The 21,915-nt window shown below is 39.2% G+C and overlaps 1 protein-coding gene across 19 annotated transcripts in view; it reads right to left on the reverse strand.

Moving 5' to 3' along the window:
- LOC143667661 (ATP-binding cassette sub-family A member 17-like) overlaps positions 1–21,915 on the reverse strand; it is a 234,298-nt gene that overhangs the window by 140,260 nt on the left and 72,123 nt on the right. For 18 of the 19 annotated variants that reach the window (XM_077142129.1, XM_077142118.1, XM_077142128.1 and 15 more), the window contains 3 exons: positions 21,549–21,808; positions 14,832–14,948; positions 13,764–13,881 (listed from right to left, as the gene is read on the reverse strand). In XM_077142129.1, coding sequence (XP_076998244.1) covers positions 13,764–13,881; positions 14,832–14,948; positions 21,549–21,808 — 495 coding nt within the window. Of the gene's footprint in view, positions 1–13,763; positions 13,882–14,831; positions 14,949–17,528; positions 17,698–21,548; positions 21,809–21,915 lie in introns of those variants that run through there. The other variant, XM_077142135.1, reaches the window with a different exon arrangement.

The following is a 21,915-nucleotide window of genomic DNA, read 5'->3' on the forward strand; positions in this document are numbered from 1 at the left end:
TTCAGGGCAAGAATCAGATACAGAAGACCTGAGAAAATCTGAACAGTTAAACACAGGCTACTCTAAAGTTCCAGCATAAGTTGGACCAAGGGTCAAAGAGATGCCTTAACACTTTAGCAAATATACAAAAAATTCCGAGGCAAGAGGGAGAAACTAACCTTCAGAGTTAGCACATCAAAATAATAAGATGCCTAGATATCAGAGAAAAAATTACAAGCCATACTAAGAAACAGGGAGATATGGTTCAGTCAAGGGAATAAATTAAAACTTCAGACTTTGGAACAACTAATTTAGAAAAAAATTTAGGATTGTACAACACAATGAACTCTATTGTAAATGATGAACTATAGTTATTAGTACAATTATAACTGAGAGAACAATTATAAAAATGGTCTTTCATGAATTGTAACAAATATTCCACACGAACTGCAAGCTGCTAATAATAGGGTGGTATTTGGGAACTCTGTATTTTTACGTATTTATGCATGACCTTTCTGTAAACTTACAACTTCTCTAATAAAAAAATACATATACACACACATACAGGGAAGCAGCAAAATAACAATAGTGTTTTTATATATCAACAATAAAGCATTTTGAAAATAAGACAATTCCATTTATAGCAGCATCTAAAAGAATAAAATACCTAGGAACAAATTTAACCAAATGGTGAAAGACTTGTACTCTGAAAAGCATAAACATTTCTGAAGGAAATTAAAGAAGACCCAAGTAATTGGAAGGAATTATCATGCTCATGCATTGAAAGTTAATACTGTTAAGACGTCAACAAGACCCAAAACTATTTACACATTCAAAGAAATTTCAATTAAATTTTAAGCAGTATTTTTTTTACAGAAATGAAGAGAGAATCCTCAAATACATATGGAACGGTAACAGGCCCCAAATAGCCAAAATCATTTTGAAAAAAGAAGAACAAAGTTGGAGGACTCAAATTTCCTGATTTCAAAACTTACTAAAAAGGTTACAGTAATCAAAAGTGTTGTACTGGCATAAGGTCAGGCATGCAGAACAACTGAATATAACAGAATGTCCAGAAATAAACCCATGTATCTATGCCCAGCTAATTTCTGAAAAGGGTACTAAACGCATTCAATGGTCAAAGAATAGTCTTTCAACAAATGGTCCTATGGAAACTGGATATCCACATGCCAAAGAACAAAACTGGATCTCTAACTCTCACAATATACAAAAAATTAACTCAAAATGAATCAAAGACATAAATGTAAGAACTAATAGTATAAAATTCTTAGAAGAAAACAAACGGAAAAATCTTCAGGACCGTGTATTAAGCAATGGACTATTAGACTTAACACCAAAAGCATGAGAAACAAAATAAAAACTAGATAAACTGGACTTCATCAAAATGAAGTCTTTTTGAGCATCAAAGGACACTTTCAAAAGAGTGAAAAGTCAATCCACAGGATTAAAGAAATGATTTGGAAATCATGTACCTGATAAAGGCTTAATATATAGAATACATAAGGAAATCTAGACCTCAACAACAAAAAGAAAAACAACCCAATCAAAAAATGGGTAAAGAAATTGAATAGACATTTCTCTAAAGAAGATACACAAATGGCCAAAAAGCACATGAAAAGATGCTCAAATGCACTAGTCATTAAAGAAAGGCAAAACTAAACTAAAATGAGATACCATTTCTGTATTAGTAAGAGGTCTCAAGGGAACAGAACCAACAAGAGATATTTGTAAATATTATGAGATTTTTATAAGAGTAGTCTCGTGCAACTGTGGGGATGGGCAATTTCAAATTCCACAGGGCAGGCCATAAACTGAGAGCCCTATGAAGGTTTTTCATGAAATCCTCAGGAGAAGCTGTCTGGCCGAAGTACAGATGGAAATTTTCTCAGAATTCTGACTGCTGAAATCATCACTTCTCCTTTTAAAGCCCTCAACTGACTGGATGAGACTTCTCTCATTGTTGAAGGTAATCTCCTCAGTTGATTGGAGACGTATTTAGACATAGATGCTGTGCTGGTTTGAAATGATGGATGCACCCTAGAAAAGCCATGTTTTAATCCTAATCCCATTTTGTGAAGCAAGCTGCTGCTTCTAATCCCTATTCAGCATTGGATGTTTGAAACTGTAATTAAGTCATCTCCCTGGAGATGTGATTTAATCAATAGTGGTTATTAAGCTGGGTTAGGTAGAGGTGTGTCTCCACCCATTTGGGTGGGTCTTGATTAGTTTCTGAACTCCTATAAAAAAGGAAACATTTTGGAGAATGAGGCGATTCAGAGAGAGCAGACAATGCAGCAGCACCATAAAGCAGAGAGTCCACTAGCTAGAGCTTTGGAGATGAAGAAGAAAAGTGCCTCCCAGGGAGCTTCATGAAACAGGAAGCCAGGAAAGAAAGCTAGCAGATAATGCCGTGCTTGCCATGTGCCCTTCCACCTGAGAGAAAAACTTTGACTGTTTTCACCATGTGCCTTCTCACTTGAGAGAGAGAGACCCTGAACTTCATTGGCCTTCTTGAACCAAGGTATCTTTCCATGGATGCTTTAGATTGGACATTTCTATAGACTTGTTTTAATTGGGACATTTTCTCAGCCTTAGAACTATAAACTAGCAACTTATTAAATTCCCCTTTTAAGAAGCCGTTCCATCCCTGGTATATTGCATTCCAGCAGCTAGCAAACTAGACAGATGCAATCAACTTTCTGATGCTCTAAGTCCATGAAATGCCCTCACAATAACAATCAAGCCAGCACTTGCTTGACTAAACTGGACACGTGGACTTAATCATCAAAGCCCACCCCTTGTCAACTTGGCAGCCATGCACATTTTAACCCCTACTTAATGTGCTGGTTTGAAACTCTTATATGTCACAGAAAAACCATGCTCTTCTTTCATAAGAGTTGGGAAATTTTCAGTGATAATTTCTTCCATTAGTTTTTCTCCTCCTCTTCCCTTCTCTTCTCCTTCCGGGACACCCACAACACGTATATTTGTGCGCTTCATATTATCATTCAATTCCCTGAGTCCCTGCTCATAGTTTTCCATTTTTTTCCCCTACAGTTTCTGTTTCTTGCCAGATTTCAGATGTTCCATCCTCCAGTCCACTAATCCTAACCTCTGTCTCTTGAAATCTACCATTGTAGGTTTCCATTGTTTTTTTCATCTCTTCTACTGTACCTTTCATTCCTATAAATTCTGATTTGTTTTTTCAGACTTTCTATTTCTTTTTTTTGTTGTTGTTCATTCTTTGCCTTCTTCATATCCTCCCTCAATTCATTGATTTGGTTTTTGATGAGGTTTTCCACGTCTGTTCATATATTCTGAATTAATTGTTTCAGCTCTTGTATCTCATTTGAACTATTGGTTTGTTCCTTTGGGCCATATCTTCAATTTTCCTGGTGTGATTTGTTATTTTTTGCTGGTATCTAGACATTTAATTACCTTAATTAGTTTATTCTGGAGATTGCTTTCACTTCTCTTACCTAGGGTTTTCTTGCTAGATGAATTTGTTGTCTGTTCTTTGACCTTCAGTTCAGCTTTTTCTGGACCTCTAGCTTAGGTTTTGTTTAACAGAGGATAATTTTTCAGTTCTTGTTTTTTTGTATCTTGCCCTGCTTGTATGTTGCCTTTTCCCTCCCCACCCTTAGGAGGGTCTATGTAGGTATTATAGACTCCAGCCGGGTTTTCCCAGAAAAACTGGCCTCCTATCAGAGGGAAGGAGTCACCTGCGTCAGTTTTCCCTGAGGGTGAGACCCAGCAGGTTAAAAGACTTTCCTGTGAAGTCCCTGGGCTCTGTTTTTCTAATCCTGCCCAGTATGTGGCGCTTGTCTGCCTGCGGGTCCCACCAGCAAAAGATGTTGCAGCATCTTTAAGTTTGGAAGATTCTCCCTGCTGGGAGTGTGGTGGAGACAGAGGAGAGGTTGTAGGCTGGTTTTAATGGCTTCAAATTGCCAAGCCCTAGGGTCTGAATTCCTTGAGGAAGGAATTCCACCTGAGTTGGGTTTCACCCCTCCCTTGGGGAAGACACAGGTGGAAGACAGCCCTGAGAGCAGTCCGTTTCTGCCTATGCCTGGGGCAGTTGCAGCCCAAGAAGTCCCGCTGCTGAATCCAGAGGCAGCCAAATCTCCATAGAAACACAGCCACAAAAACCCCCGTTTTCTCCCCTTTCCTCTTTTTCCATGAACCCAATGAGCAACCTCCGCCTTGACCAGGTTTAGAGTCTCTTTCCTTTCCCTCTGGGAAGCCGCCTGTGGGGGAGGGGCGCTGGACACTGAAGTTTGGGGAACTCAAGGTTCTGGGGAGGCTCGCAGCCGGTCCAGCTGGTCCAGACTGGGGTACACTGTGTGTCTGGTCACTGACGTGGCTCCGGGAGCTGTTCTGTACTGTTTCTGGCTATTTAGTAGTTGTTCTGGAGGACGAACTAAAACGTGCACATTGCTAAGCCGCCATCTTGGCCCCTTCTCTGCAAAACCATGCTCTTCTAATCTCATCTTGTGGAGGGAGACCTATTGTTGGGTGGACACTTTTGATTAAGTTGTTTCCATTGAGATGTGACCGTGCCCATTCAAGGTGGATCTTATTCAATTTACTGGAGTCACTTAAGAGAAGGACATTCTGGAGAGACCACAGACATTTGGAGATAAGACAGAATGCCCAGGAAGAGACTAAGGAAAGACCCAGAGGAGCCGAGTGAACCATTCTGAAACCAAAGCAGAGGAGAAGGGCCAGCAGACAATCACCATGTGCCTTCCCATGTGACAGAGAAACTCTGGACTCGATCAGCCTTTCTTGAGTGAAGGTATCCTCTTGCTAATGCCTTAATTTGGACATTTTCATTACCTTAGAACTGTAAATTTGCAACCTAATAAATCCCCTTTATAATAGCCAATCCATTCCTGGTATATTGCATTCTGGCAATATTAGCAAACCAAAACACTTAATCTCTAAGTAAAAACAGTAACTGCCATATTTTCACCTTACAATATTCAACTGTCCTGTGTATAACCAGAAGTGCACTATCTCTCCCCAGACAGGATACAAGCCCTTAGGTAATATTCACTCTTGAATCTGATATCCTATAACTTAAATGCTATTACATGAAGCTAATAGAACTTACATGATAAAAGTGATAAAAGAGAGTGTGCTGTTTGAAATGATGTATGGACCCTAGAAAAGCCATTTTTAATTTTTTAATCCTAATCCCATTTTGTAAAGGCAGCTGTTTCTTCTACTCCGTATTTAGCATTAAATGTTTGAAACTGTAATTAGATCATCCCTGGAGATGTGATTTAATCAAGAGTGGTCATTAAACTGGATTAGCTGGAGGCTTGTCTCCACCCATTTTGCTGGGTCTTGAGAAGTTTCTGGAGCCCTATAATAGAGGAAACATTTTGGAGAATGAAGGAGATTCAGAGAGAGCAAAGCAGAATGACATAGCCACAAGAAGCAGAGTCCACCAGCCAGCGACCTTTGGAGATGAAGAAGGAAAATGTCTCCCAGGGAGCTTCATGAAACAGGAAGCCAGGAGAAGAAGCTAACAGATGACGCTGTGTTTGCCATGGGCCCTTCCAGATGAAAGAGGGACCCTAACCGTGTTCACCATGTGCCTTTACAGATGAGAGAGAAACCCTGACTGTGTTCACCATGTGCCTTCTCTTTTGAGAGAGAGACCCTGAACTTCATTGGCCTTCTTGAACCAAGATATCTATCCCCAGATGCCTTTGATGGCACATTTCTATAGACTTGCTTTAACTGGGACATTTTCTCAGCCTTAGAACTGTAAACTAGCAACTTATTAAATTCCCCTTTTTAAAAGCCATTCCATTTCTGGTATATTGCATTCCGGCAGCTAGCAAACTAGAACAGAGAGAAAAACAAAGATAATTGCTTTATGTATATATACAACCATACTTACGACAAAACAAGGAAGAAATATTCATAACCATTACAGTCCTCGTTTCTGTATCTGAACATGTGGTCACAGAACGTTTATAGTTACCTTCCTCCATGCCCAATTCCACATTCCCTTTATCCTCAGCAATCTCCTTGGCTGGCCACAGTTCTTTTCCTGGTGGAATGATCCAAGCATTCATTTCTAAAGTTTCTGGGCTATTGGTATTCTTGCCTGGATTGGATTGTTAAAGTTTTCCATTGACTTTAATCTCATAGGGGGTGGTGTAATAAGAGATGACCTAGGGGATCTTCACTATTTCAGGTAAATTCTTCTTTAACTCCATTAGGTGGTTGCAGTCTTATTTCTCCTTGATAGTGAGAACCAACCACCCCAGCCAGTAAAGTAATCCCCTTCTTTGCCTGTTGATTCAGAGGAATGAGAAGCCCAAAGTGACCAGGAAGTCTTGACTTCCACTTCAATGCAATCAGTGTTCTATCTCCTCCTTTTGGAACTAAGACCTGTAGACCATATGGTTGTGGGGACAGGAAATAAAAAATTTTTCTAGTGATCACTAGCAGTAATAGTGAGTGGCGCCACCCCGATTTTCACCCCTCAATTCCTGGATCTGTGAATCCTGACTATGGGAGAAGTAGCCCTGTAGAGTGATCATTGATTTAAAGCAGATACAGCCTCCTGGAAAACACTGTCCCAACCCTGCAAGGTATTACCACCTATTTCGTACCATATTTGAATCTTCAAAAGGCCATTCTACAGTTGTATCCATCCAGGTGTTTCAGGAGAAGGCGAACAGGGTAAAACCAGTGAGTTCTATGAGTATGTGCCCATTCCTGCACTTCATTTGCTATGAAGTGGGTTCCTTGATCAGAAGCAATGCTGTGTGGAATACTGTTCTAGTTTGCTAGCTGCTGGAATGCAATATACCAGAAACAGAATGGCTTTTTAAAAGGGGAATTTAATAAGTTGCGAGTTTACAGTTCTAAAGCCAAGAAAATGTCCCAATTAAAACAATATAGAAATGTCCAATCTAAGGCATCCAGGGAAAGATACCTTGGTTCAAGAAGGCCAATAAGGTTCAGGTCTGTCTTTCAAGTGAGAAGGTACATGATGAACATGGCCAGGGTTTCTCTCTCATCTGGAAAGGCACGTGGCAAACACAGCATCATCTGCTAGCTTCTTCTCCTGGCTTTCATTCACGAAGCTCCCGGGAGGCATTTTCCTTTTTCATTTCCAAAGATCACTGGCTGGTGGACTCGCTGCTTCTTGTGGCTATGTCATTCTGCTCTCTCAGAATCTGTACAGATTCTCTCAGCTAAATAGAAGAGCTGAATGGGGATGTGGTGGGAATCACCACTCCTGCATCCCTCACTGATGATGGCAGTAATCTCTGAAGTCCCTCCAGGAATCCAGTATTGCTTTTGATTTATTATTTTGTTAAGGAGGAGTAGTTCTAATGGTTTCTACTTGGCCTTTCCTACCATAATAGCCCTCACTCCATGAATCAGGAAACGAATGTGGGGATTCTGCCAGTTGCTGAGTATATCCATTCCAAATATACATTATGAAACCAGGGAAATAACCACAGAATGGGTCCAAGGACCCACCAGACCCACTGTGAGATGGACCTGAGATAACGCTCCATTGATCACCTGCTCTCCATAAGACCATACTCTGAATAGTGGACCAGAGTGACATTTTAGGTCTCTTGGAATTAATGTCACTTCTAAGACAGTGACTCATAATCCCCAAAATGTCTGATTATTTCCTTTTCCTAGTGTACAGTTACCCTGTTAAAGGTGGTAGGTCTCTTTGGGAAAAGCTGGAAGGAATATTAACAGTATAAAGTTTTGGTAGTATAACAGGGTTCTTCTCCAAGAGGACCTGGCCTTCCCCTCATTCCAGGGCCTTTGGGTCTGTAAATTGTCTCAAGTCTGGGAATTAATTAAGAGGCTGTGAACCTCTGTTTTTTTTTTTTTAACTCAAGTTAGACTTTTGTTCATTTGACCTATAATTCTTTCCCTTATACAGATCAAGTAAGAATTTAGTAGACTGCTTGTTCTAGTTTGCTAGCTCCTGGAATACAAAATACCAGAAACAGAATGTCTTTTAAAAAGGGGAATTTAATACATTGCTAGTTTATAGTCCTAAGGCTGAGAAAATGTCCCAATTAAAGCAGGTCTATAGAAATGTCCAATCTAAGGCATCCATGGAAAGATACCTTGGTTCAAGAAGGCCAATGAAGTTCAGGGTTTCTCTCTCAAGTGAGAAGGCACATGGCGAACAGGATCAGGGTTTCTCTCTCATCTGGAAAGGCATGTGGCAAACACGGTGTCATCTGCTAGCTTTCTCTCCTGGCTTCCTTTCATGAACCTCCCTGGGATGCATTTTCCTTCTTCATCTCCAAAGTGCTGGCTGTTGGACTCACTGCTTCTTGTGGCTATGTCATTCTCCTCTGCTCTCTATGAATCTCTCTCATTCTCTAAAATGTTTTCTCTTTTATAGGACTTCAGAAACTAATCAAGACCCACCCAAATGGGCAGAGACACGCCTCCAGCTAATCCCATTTAACAACCACTCTTAATTAAATCACATCTCCAGGGAAATGATCTAAATATACCTTCCAACATACAATACTGAAGAGGGATCTGCCTTTACAAAATTGGATTAGGATTAAAACATGTCTTTTCTAGGGTACATACATCATTTCAAACCAGCTCACTGCTGTATTGGTTTGCTAAAGCTGCCAGAATGCAATATACCAGAAATGGATTGACTTTTTATAAAGGGGATTTTTTAGATTACAAATTTACAGTTCTAAGGTCATGAAAATGTCCAAATAAAGGAAGGCATCAATAAGAGAGTAACTTCACTCAAGAATGGCCGATAAGTCCAGGGTTTCCCCATCATGTGGGAAGACATATGGTAATAACTGCTGGCCATTCTCTCCAGGCTTCTGATTTCAAAAGGCTCTCTCAGCTTCTGGCATCTGTTGGGGCATTTCCCTTCTGCATCTCCAAAATGTCCCTCTCTTAAAGGACTGCAATGGATTAAGACCTACCTTGAATGGGTAGGGCCATACCTCCACAGAAACAACTAATCAAAAGGTCCCACCAAAGAGGTGGTAGAATTCTTGCCTGCCATGTGGGAGACCCAGGTTTGATTTCCGGCCCATGCACTTTCCAAACAAACAAAGAAAGAAACCAACAAAAACAAACAAACAAAAATTCGACAAATGATGCTGCAATAACAGGATACTCACATGGAAAAAGAATGAAATGTGACCCCATAATACAGCATACAAAAAAAGAAAATAAATAAAAAGGTCCCACCCACAATAGTCTGCATCCACAAGATTGGATTTGAAAAACATGGCTTTTCTGGGGTACATAACAGTTTCAAACCAGCACAACTTCCCATCTATTTTACTTCTAGGTACCCCATGACCTACTAAACAATGTTATAGATCTCCACCATGCAGATTTTGATTGCTGCTTTAAGTCTACTGTCCATTATGGTAGCCACATCCACCTTGTCTTTAGTGATCAAGTGCTGCCACATGGCTTCTGCCAACTGAGGATCTGATCATCCCCATTGTATTTAAGGATCCAAGTTCAGTGACAGCAGTTCCCAGGGTAAATATCTGACCTATACAGAAGAGAGCCACAGAACTCTTCAGGGATGATGGATTTCAGTCTCGCAAATTTATTCCTCACACTCCTTGTGAGAGATGTGTCCTCTGAACATTCCTGGGGTGGGTGAGCAAGTCTTCCATGATAGATCCACTCTAACATTCCAATCTCTCTAAGCCCTTGTGTCCTTCATCTACCAGGGCAATTCTGGCATTTCGATCTCAGGCATTCTACACCACTTTTTGGTACATGGTTCATCCAATCACCCAAACAAACTGTTAGAGCCCTCTAACCCTTCAAGCTACAACACTGAATCCAGAATCTCTGCTTAGTGAGCCCATATCATGAAATTCAGCCTGATCCAACTTTATATCCTTCCATTATCATCCACACCATTACTATCCATTTCCACATATATTATGCTGATTTTTATCTGTATGAATTGGAAAAATCTTGCATTTCTTATGGAGTGTAGCACACCTCCCTCCTCATGGGTCACACTTTGCACCTCACTTTTTGGGGGCTCTAGTATAATTTCAGTTCAGTTATAGGTCAGGAAGAAAAGAGGATTGGTAGGGGTGGGTCATGAAAGGAATTAGTAGAGCCTTGCAAGCCAGTTACCTCAGGGCATTCCATTAGAATTTCATCTGATGAAACAGGACAAATCCCTCCAGACAGAAGAGTAAGGTCTATTTCCTCAGGGGAGGTGGTTACAGGTTTATCAGCTACAGCAAGGTTAATCTCTTTAGTTGGAGGTTGGATGGCAGATTTCTTAAGGTAGACTGGAGGGTGGAAGGCTGGTTCCTCAGGTCAGACTGGAGGTGGGGAGAGGGGGCTGATTCCTCAGGGCAGATCATTACAGGTTTATCTGGCAAAGACTCAGAAAAATCTGGGGTTTCAATGTCCCCATTGCCAAATTATCAACCCATATGCACTGTGCCCGTTACGATTTTCAAGATCCCATTCCTTTTCAATCAATGTTCTCACTTTAAGAGCAGACACCCTACAAGACTGGAAATTTAGTTTATGTTGTAATTCAGCCACTCACACAATGAGACTCCAGGTTTGACTTTCAAAAATCTCAAGTCTGTGACTGCACAAAATAAGATTTTCTTTCAGGATGCATATAGAAAACTTTCACATCCTTCATGTGGTGCTTAAACTGGGAATTTGAAGTCTTGAGTTGATCCCTTATTTTTATAACTGTACCCAGCATATTTAGGAAAAACTAGCCAACATCATCATACCTTTTAACTCCACACTACTTTGTTAAGTTGTCCAAAACACTCCCACCCAAAACCTTGCCTCTTATAAGCATCTGAGTAGCTGTATCCAGTGGTGATATTTTGCATATCTCTGTGGTCAACTCAGGCCATGGACTATCCATGACATCCTAATTGTTGGAAATAGAGTCACTGAATCTGATCAGATCAGACAACTAATTTCCCAAAACCCTGAACCAATTCAGAAAAATCATCCTAAGACTGTTTCTCAAGAAATAATCACAGTATCAAAGCTGTATTAGTTAGGGTTCTCTAGTGAAACAGAACTAAAAGGAGATGTCTGTAAATATTATGAGATTTCTATAATATTGTCTCATGTGACTGTGGGGATGGACAAATCCAAATTCCATAGGACAGGTCATTAGCTGGGAACCTCAATGAAGGTTTTTTATGAAATCGCCAGGAGAAGCTGGGTTGGTGAAGTAAAGATGGGAATTCTCTCTTCTGACTGCTGGAATTGTCACTTCTCCTTTTAAAGCTCTTAAGTGGCTGGATGAGACTTTTCTCATTGTTGAAGGCAATCTCCTTAAGATGATTATAGATGTAATTAGGCATGGATGCCATCAACTTACTGATGACTTAAGTTCACAAAATATCCTCATAGTAATAATCAGGCCAGTGCTTGCTTGACCAAACTACTGGACACCATATCCTGGAAAGCTGACACATGAATGTAACCATCACAATTTCATATCCATTAGGTTGGCTATTGTCGAAAAATTAGAACTTAGTAAGTATTGTTGAGGATGTGAAGAAATAGGAACACTCATGCACTGTTGGTGGGAGTGTAAAATGGTAGAGCCACTCTGAAAAACAGTTTGGTGGTATCTTAAAACATTCAAAATAGAATTACCACATGACCCAGTAATTCTACTTATAGGTATATACCCCCAATTAATTGAGAATGGGGGCTTAAACTGATTTTTATACTCCAGTGTTCACAGAAGCATTATTTACAATAGCCAATTGTGGAAGCAACCCAAGTATACAACAACTGAAGAATGGTTAAACAAAATGTGTGTGTATGTGTGTGTGTATAATGGAATACATATGATGGAATATTATTCAGCCATCAAAAATAACAAAATGCTGAGACATGCTATAACATGCTGAATGAACCTTGAAGATATGCGGAATGAAATAAACTAGACACAAAAGGACAAATATTGTATGATTTTGCTTACATGAAATTCTTAGAAAAAGCAAATTCATAGAGACTGATGGCAGAATAGTGGTTACCAGGGGCCAGAGGAGGGGACATTGGGGAATGGGGGAGTCACTGTTAATGGTCATGTGTTTCTGTTTGAGATTATAAAAAATATTCTGGAAATAGATAGTGGTGAAAGTTACACAACAATTGTTGGGCTGGTTTGAAACGATGTATGCCCCCTAGAAAAGCCACGTTTTAATCAAAATCTCATTTTGTAAAGGCAGAATAATCCCTATTCAATACTGTATGTTTGAATCTATAATCAGATCATTTCCCTGGAGATGTGATTTAATCAAGAGTAGGTGTTAAACTGGATTAGGTGACGACATGTCTCCACCCATTTGTGTGGGTCTTGATTAGTTTCTGAAGTTCTATAAAAGAGGAAACATTCTGGACAAAGAAAGAGATTTGGAGAGAGCAGAGAATGCTGCAGCACCACGAAGCAGAGAGTCCATGAATCAGCGACCTTTGGAGATGAAGAAGGAAAATGCCTCCCAGGGAGCTTCATGAAACTGGAAGCCAGGAGAGAAAGCTAGCAGATGATGCTGTGTTCGTCATGTGCCCTTCCAACCGAGAGAGAAACTGTGACTGTTCATCATGTGCCTTCTTGGATGAGACAGAGCCCTGAACTTCATCAGCCTTCTTGAACCAAGGTATCTTTCTCTGGATACCTTTGATTGGACATTTCTATAGACTTGTAATTGGGACATTATCTTGGCCTTAGAACTGTAAACTTGCAACTTACTAAATTCGCCTTTTAAAAAGCCTTTCTGTTTCTGGTATATTGCATTCCAGCAGCTAGCAAACTAGAACAATTGTCAATGTACTTAATATCCCTGAATAATTATACATTTTTAAAATGGTTAAAATGAGTTTTGTTAAATATATCTTCGTAAAAGAAAACTCTATTTTAAGCTTAAAACAAACGAGGGAAGAGTGATTAAATTAATGTTACTCTCATGTGACAGACTACTGAACAGCTGCTAAGGATAAAGGATGCTTTGAAGAATAATTTTTTAAAGTTTGGGTAATGAATGGTATTGATAGCATAATGTTGTGAATGTAGTTAATATCTCTAAATTGTATACATGATAGAGGTTAAAAATGGGAAATTTTGTGTTGTATATATGCTAGCACAATAACAAAATTAAAATATATTCACAAATGTAAATAATAAGTTCCTTGGCTTTATTTATACAACATTTTGATATTTGCCCCAATTCTCTTTTTTTGTCACTAACTGCTGGACCTGTCCTCTATTAATGTTACTACCTACACCTTCCCAGGTTGAGGTTTTGGCTCTTGGTGGTTCATCAATTCTACCAAAAACTTCAGTGATAACATTCTCCCTGTCAGGACCAAATTCCCAGGAATTCCTCTCTTATTGTGGTGTCCTAGAAGCCTAGATGGACTCCAACTTCACAGCATAAGCCAGGAAAATTATCTGCCCTGGATGCCTTACCTCTCCTCTCTTTCCCAATTGAGACTTATTACTTGCCTCTAGTAGAAATGATATTAAAAGCTCAAAGCAGCATAAAAATGACAAATATTGAGATCTTTCAATAGGCCTTAACTGGGGAATATAATTCTTCCATTGCTAAAATAATCATAGAAGTGATAACTTGGTGCTGAAAAAAACAGTAATTAATGCTTTAGGGTAACAGGAATAGCAATTTTACCAGAAAAAGAAGTGATAAGCCCACTCCTGGCCAGAAAATGGGCTTAGGACTCACCTTTTCTGAAGAATGTGCTGGTCATAAAAGCAAAGAAAATTGTGGCAATGGCAAAACACATTAGGAAAAGAAATATCAAACCAGGGTCACTGTTGGTGAACACTGCCACATTATTCACCTGAAAGACAATCACAAAAGTCTGTGATTTCTACATGGGAAAGATGAGGAGAAAGCATAAAATGCCCTTAAAACTATGCAGAAAATTTCTTTAAATCAAGATCATCTTAAAAGTAAAGGATATATACAGATTTTTAAGGCAGACCTTTGACAGCAATTCCATTACCATTTACATGCTGTGCTGTCTAAATATACCTTTTTTTTTCCAATTTTTATTTCTTGAGAGTATAACTTTGGATTTAATTTTTGACCCAATGTGGATTTTTTTAAATAAGTGAATGTGTCCCATCTGATATTATTACTATTAAAGAGCATTTTATTATTCCTTTTGATAGACTGTTTTCTCTTTTAAAGTTTCTTCATTTCCTTTTTTTCTAGCTTTTGCTATTTAGTCTGGCATTTCTTGTCTCCCTTTATCCAAAGTACCCAATTTTGATAATTTAGAAGGTTAAATTCTTAAATATCCATGTAATAAAGTATGACATAGTCATTAAATGCATATGAGCAAATTGCAATACCAAATTCTAATGATGGCATAAGAGGTAACAAGCTATCATAGATGTAAAAGAATGTTCTGAATATTTACAATAACTATTTTATTATAGATTCTTCATAATCTACAATTATTTGTAGATTATAAAATTTGTAATGGCTGAAAGTTTATAAAATCTTGGGACATTTCACTTTACTAATGAAATGAACCACACCCATGGACAGTGCTTGAAAACAAGTGAACTAAAGAATCTGAAGAAAGTGCTCCATAATCCTATCTTCAAACATTTAATTCCTAAAATTTAGCAAATACTCCCACATATCAATCTGAGATTTTCCAAGTGGTCATCAATAACCGCATTTTCATTATCTATTGAATCCCAGCACCACAACCCACACCAACCCATTTCCTTTCCCCCATTCATGGCTTAGCATGAACTGCAAGAAAAAGACGTGTACCTCTGTGCAGAAAAGCATAGTCATGAAGGAGACAGCAATCAAGACAGAAAGGAAGAACATGACGAACCAGGCAACCCAGTGCAGCCAGTTGTGCAGTCCCATCATGCACATATAGTCCTAAAAAAAAAAAAAAACGCAAAAGAACCGACATTACATAGTCTAATCTCAGTTTGGTGGGTCTGGTTTAGCCATCTGTTACTGAACCTCTAGGACACTAGAGTGAAGGGTGTTTCCTGTGGAGGGTGGCTAATGAGGGGTGTTGGAGACTGAGTGAGTTGGAAAGAGTAGAGTACAAACCACTGAGTGGCATTTATCTGACTTATGTATGGAAGAGATGGGTCTTGTGGAAAAGTGCTTCTTTTGAAATGATAATTATACCTTCCCTTCATTCATTTATTGAATGCTAAGTATAAGCAAATGATTCCTATGTCCCTAAGGATCAATCGAAACTTGGCATTCTATGCTTGGATCACACAAAACTTCCTACAGGCCACTGAACTCACCATAACATCTGTGTCATTTTTCTACACACATTGTTCTTTCATTTTGTCTCTTATCCTCTCTTTTCCTAGTGAAATCCTACTTGATTGCCAAAACCTAGTTTGAGAATAACCTTCTCTGGGAAGGCTTTTCTGGTCAATTTTACCTGCCACCACACAGCTGGACACTCTACTCCATTATCTTAGCACATAGGATTGTTTTATAATACTTGGTTTTACTGCTGTGAATCACTTGAAGGAAATGACTGTGTAATTTATACCCGTATCTCTACCGCACGTGATGGTAAATGTTTGATATGTGAATAAATAAATGTGAATAAATGTGAATAGTACCTAATAAGCTAGGTACCATTCAGGAAAAATACAAAATATAAAATACGGAGTTACTGCCTACCAAACATTCACAATCAAGTACTGGAGATACATAATGGATAATAGCACAGCATACTCCACTTTAAGCATAGTAGTAGCCTTTTTATCTTGTAAGATTGGAACTGAAATAGGTTCAGTAATAAAGAAAGAAGTTGGTTAAAGCATAAAATCACAAAAATGATAAACGTATATTCTAGTTTGCTGCCTGCCAGAATGCAATATACCAGGAAGAGAATGGCTTTTAAAAAGGGGAATTTAATAAGTTGCTAGTTTACAGTTCTAAGGCTGAGAAAATGTCCCAATTAAAGCAAGTCTATGGAAATGTCCAATCTAAGGCATCCAAGGAAAGATATCTTGATTCAAGGAGGCTGATAAAGTTCAGGGTTTCTCTCTCAAGTGAGAAGGCACATGGCTGAGATGGTCAGGGTTTCTCGCTCATCTGGAAAGGCATGTGCTGAACACAGCATCATCTGCTAGCTTCTCCCGGCTTCCTATTTTATGAATCTCCCTGGGAGGCATTTTCCTTCTTTATCTCCAAAGGCTGCTGGCTGGTGGACTCTGCTTCTCGTGGCTATGTTGTCCTGCTCTGCCCTCTCTGAATTTCTCTTTTCTTCAAAATGTTTCCTCTTTCTGTAGGATTCCAGTAAACTAATCAAGACCCACCCAAATAGGTGGAGACAAACCTCCACCTTATCAACCACTCTTGATTAAATCATATCTCCAGGGAAATGATCTAATTACAGTTTCAAACATACAATGCTGAATAGGGATTAGAAGAAATGGCTGCCTTTACAAAATGGGATTAGGATTAAAACATGGCTTTTCTAGGGCACATACATCATTTTAAAATAGCGCAACATATCTGAACATTTTTATTTGAAATCATATAAATGTAAAATTGTGTGCCAGCATTTTGATGCCAGAACATGAAGTCTTCTTCTGAAGTTTGGGAATGTTGATTGGAATGTTAGCATTGAACCTACCCATAATGCATACTCCAATACCATGGTCTTTAGAGTAGAGTGAGAACATAAATAGAGGAATGAAGAAACCTAGTGCAGACTCTGCCCAAGTTTTTACAATTTTTCCACAAATTTGACAATGGCTGCACCCATATGAAATTTGCAACATTTATTTTTAGAGTTCTGAGTTACTGAATCTTTCCAGCGCATTCAACTAAACATTCAAATTCAACTCCAGTACATTCTATCCATTTACACAATATTTAATCAAGTCACAAATTATAAGAACAAGTACGGGTATAAAGGTGTTTAGGGACAAACCTTGGTAAGCCTATACCTGAGCAGGTCAAAGAAGATATGCCCATGTGGACTCAAGAGGAACCTACCAGCTCCAGTGTACTGGGAGCACCAATCACTAAGCTTTACAGCATGGACAGAGCGCCAGTTAATTTGGAGAAATGATTATATAGAGGTCAACAAAAAAGTTCCAACTGTACTATAATAGAGGTGGAAATAACATACTATAGGAGGATAGTTTAGAAGATTGATGAGATTTAGAAAGATGTCATGAAGGAGGTGAACTACAAATGAATTCTGAAAAATGTCATGAAGGAGGTGAACTACAAATGAATTCTGAAATAGAGGACATTGTGGCGTATTTCTCAGGGACTGGAGCCTAGCCAAACTTAAAATTTTTTAATGTTTCTCTCCCTCTCTAGGTTCACTCTCTGCCCCCCATATCTGTAACCTAGCTCACTGTTCCCCCCTTCCCCCTCTTGTCGTAGACCGCCCATTTCCATAGCCCACCACAAAACAACAGGCCTTCCTGTTATTCTCTATACTTCCCTATCCCCGAAACATACCCTTCTGCCTAGCAACTGCTGCTAAGCTTGTGTGAGTGGCTGCCTCCTCTTGACGTGTGAGCCCTTAACCCCGCCTCTCCCCCGAGTGTACTTAAGCCCAGCGCTCCCTCAGCCCCGGGTCTTCGCGGGGTCGTCGTGCAGCCTGTACGTTGTCCCATGTCCCACCTCTCGGGTTCCCCGGGTGACCCATCCCGGCTGTAACAATAAACGCTTGAACCCACATTCGGCCTGTGTGAGGACATCATTCGCGTGACCCCCGGCAGGGGATAGGCGCCGGCTTCGGCTTCCCAGGTTAATTTCCGCGAGCTCGCTCCCCAACCCCACCCGGTATGCCAGCCGGCCTGACCGACTGGAGCTCTCCGATGGCAGGACATTCCAGTGAGAAAGGCATGCTTACAGTAGGAAGATAGCTAGCATCCGGTATTTGGTGAATAGAAAAGGGACCTATTCGATTAGAGAAAGGGCCCAAGCCAGGGGTCTCAGGCCCATCCACATAGTCATTTGGATCAAACACTTCACAGTATCACTTTAAAAGGAAGAGAGCTTATGCTATTTTGAAGCTGTTGTTTACTTCAGAAAAGGTTATGTTCTTTTAAACCATTCCTGTGGGGGTGGACCCATTGTGGATGGGACCTTTTGATTAGGTTGCTTCTACTGAAATGTGACCCAGCCCATTCAAGGTGGGTCTTAATCCTTTACTGGAATCCTTTATGAGGGGTGAAAGACAGAAAAGCAGAGAGAGCTTAGAGAGAAAACCCCCAGAGAAGCTAAGAGAGGACTCACAGATTCTCAGACAGAAAATCACTGGAACCAGAAGCTGACAGCAATGAGACCCCAGAGTGAAGGACTAGCAGATGCCAGCCATATACCTTCTCAAATGACAGAGGAACCCTGGATGCCAGTAGCCTTTCCCCAGAAAAGGTACCTTCCTCTTGATGCCTTAATTTGGACATTTTCATAGCCTTAGAACTGTAAATTTGTAAACTAATAAGTTCCCACTGTTAAAAGCCATTCTGGTATATTGCATTCCAGCAGCTTTAAAAAACAGAAAGAGTTCTATGTGTTGGACTCAGTGCTCAAAGAAGAAAGTGATGCTAGTTGCCCCTCCCACCCAGTTTTCCTGCCTTGGTCCCTCTTTGAAAAGACCCTGCATTAATGACCCCTCTTGGAATATAAGTTGCCTGTTCCTAGGTCCTTTGCCAAGGAAGAGGTGAAAAGTTGAAAAGTTTGGATCAGTCTAAGGGCATCATCTGACTAGAAAGGAAAAGCCAACCACATCGATTCCTATCAGCATCCAGGGCTGAAGTCTTTTATGTAGCCCACAAAGGACTATCTATTCCAAGATCACTGATATACATAAAAGGAGCTAAGTAAAAGAATGAAGGAGTACCCCCTACCTCAAACCATCTACAAAAATTAACTCAAAATGGGTCAAAGATTTAAATGTAAGAAGGAAATCTATAAATTCCTAGAAGAAATCACAGGGGAGCATCTTCAGGACTTTTTGTGAGGCAGTGATTTTTAGATTTCATGCCAAAACCTAACCAGCAAAAGAAAAAATAGGTAAATGGGGCTTCATCAGTATTAAAAACTTTTGTACATCAAAGAATTTTATCATGAAAGGAAAAATGCAACTCATAATTTGAGATATGATATTTGGAAATCACATGTCCAATCAGGTTTTAATATCTAGAATATTTAAAGAAATCATACAATTCAACAAGAAAAAAGACTAGAAACCTAATTAAAATATATGCAAAAAACCTGAAGGTACATTTTGCCAAAGAAGATATACAAATGGCTAAAAAGCACATGAAAAGTTGCTCAATACCTTTAACCATTACGGAAATGCATATCAGGCTGCAATGAGATCCCCACACTGTTCAAGAAATTGGAATGAAATGCTTTCAGGGCTCTGAATGACTAGCAAAAACTAGCAGGAACATCTTTCTCAAAACTTCAGAAAACAGTTAAAAGAATGCAAGGCAAGCACCAATCAAGAAAAAGGGTACTTAAAAGAGGAGGATTAATTTCATTTACATTTATTATTTAAATTAAATAATACACTTTAGTTATTAGGTAAATTTATAAAATTTATTATGTAAGTCCAATTACATTTATTACTATAACTGCCATGTTTTATTATAACTGCTATCTTGTTGAATACTTTTGAACTTTGGGTTATTTATGCTTCATTGTGATTTCTGTCTTCTGGTATATGGACTATATTTTCTTATTTTAAGAACTACAGGTCCTGTTTTTTAGTTCTATTAGTTATTTTTAAGTTTTTCAAAACCATTCTTTAATGACATTTGTCTAAACAGCAGACCCAGTGTGAAATATGAAACACATGAACAATTCAAGGACCTAAGTACAATGTTTGATGCCCGCCACCTCCCTCCACAAATATGTCCCTTAAATAATTTAACAAACAGGGACAGTAAAATTCCATCCCATAACTGAAAACTAAAAGGGGATTCCAACAACACTGAAAGCTTCTAGTTTCCCTGGAAGGGCCTGCCAGTTAGTCCCCAGTCCCACTATTATCCATCACAGGCAACGTCAGAGGGAAGCCAAGGCACTCCCACAGCCAGACTCACAAGGTATCATCAGTTAGTCTCTGTCCCTTATAAATGAATACACAAGAAACCATAGCAAACAAGGGAAATCAGCTCTTTTGCCCTATACATCATCAGTTAAGCCTAGTAGGGATCAGGAGTCCCTTGGTAGGCTATTTTTTTTTTAATTAGAGAAGTTGTACGTTTACAGAAAAATCATTCAGAGTCCCCATACACAATCCTATGATTAACACCTTGCCTTAGTGAGGTACATTTGTTACAATTCATGAAAGAACATTTTTGTAATTGTACAATTAACTACAGTCCATCATTAACAACAGGGTTCCTGTTTGTGCCATACAGTCTTATGTTGTTATCGTTTTATTTTTATTCTAGTAACATTTATACAATCTAAAATTTCCCCTTTTAACCTACATTCACATATGTAATTCAGTGCTATTAATTACGTTCACAATGTTGTGCTGCTATAACCACTTTCATTACCAAAACTTCACCATCAACCCAAATAGAAATTCGGTACAATTAAAGCATTAACTTTTCATTCTCTATCCCCACCTCATCCCCTAGTAATCTATGTTCTAGATTCTGACTCTGAATCTGCTTATTCTAATTATTTCATATCAGTGAGCTCATACAATATTTGTCCTTTTGTACTGGTAGGCTAACTTAAAACATAATCATAGGAAAACAATGAAAGGACAAGAAAATTAAAGAGTGAGAACAGAAGAACAAAAACAGTAGAAAAGTTAGGAGACGAAGTAATGGGAGAGAGCAGGCAAATAGAGGAGCATACAGAGTAGAGTAAAATCAATGATTTCAGGAGCAATTCAGCAGGGTCACCCTTGCCTTAAGTTGTTTATTTCTTGAAAAAGCTTCCCATCTACCTTATAGCCAAATAAGTGTACATTAATTCTGGATGACTGCCCCCTCCTATAGGTTTTTCAGTTCGTCATTTCTCAAGCATTTTCTGAATACCTAACACATCCTGGGCAATGTGCTAGCCTATCAGTACGTACTTAGCTGGATGTTCCTAATCTAAAAGCAAGGATTCATGTAAAAACAATAGATAGCACCTTCTAAGTTGCAAGCAAGTTAAAATTATGAAAAAACTTCTAAGTTCTTACGTTGCAGGCCACTCTGATACCTAAGCAACCACTTACCTGCCTTAGTCTCATTTTTTCTCAATCTACTAAATTTATTTGAACATTTGTTCCCCCTATTATTATTTTTAATCCATATGTTTTACTCATCTGTCCATAACGTAGATAAAAGGAGCATCAGACACAAGGTTTTCACAATCACACAGTCACACTGTGAAAGCTGTATCATTATACAATCATCTTCAAGACTTAGCCTCATTTTTACTTTAGTCATTTTTCATTAGCAGCTTCCATACATTCCTGTTCCAGGAAAGACATTCATCCAAAGTAGATGAGGTTACCTTCAGCTTTCTCTCTTTCTCCAGTGCAATGGAGTTGATGATGATGAGCTCAATGCAGATAAAGCTGAGCATGAGGAGCAGAGGGAACTCGCTCTGTAGGACCAGGAAGAATGAATCTTGGACATAGGCTCCACATGGGAATCTCTTCACAAGCACAGTGATGTTCTTGAACATCTGGGTCATCGCATCATGAGCATGGTGCCACATGATGGCTTTATCCATGGCATGCTGTATGGCCAGGAAGCCTTCTCTGTAGTATCCTACAGGAGAAAACAGTGGATTTCAAACATAAGAGATTCAGAAAAACTGAAGGTGCAAACAACTGATAATTCAGGTATCTATAGCCATTCATAAAGTCATATAGACA

This window comes from Tamandua tetradactyla, chromosome 23 (genome assembly GCF_023851605.1).
Source record: "Tamandua tetradactyla isolate mTamTet1 chromosome 23, mTamTet1.pri, whole genome shotgun sequence".
NCBI classification, from domain to species: Eukaryota; Metazoa; Chordata; class Mammalia; order Pilosa; family Myrmecophagidae; genus Tamandua; species Tamandua tetradactyla.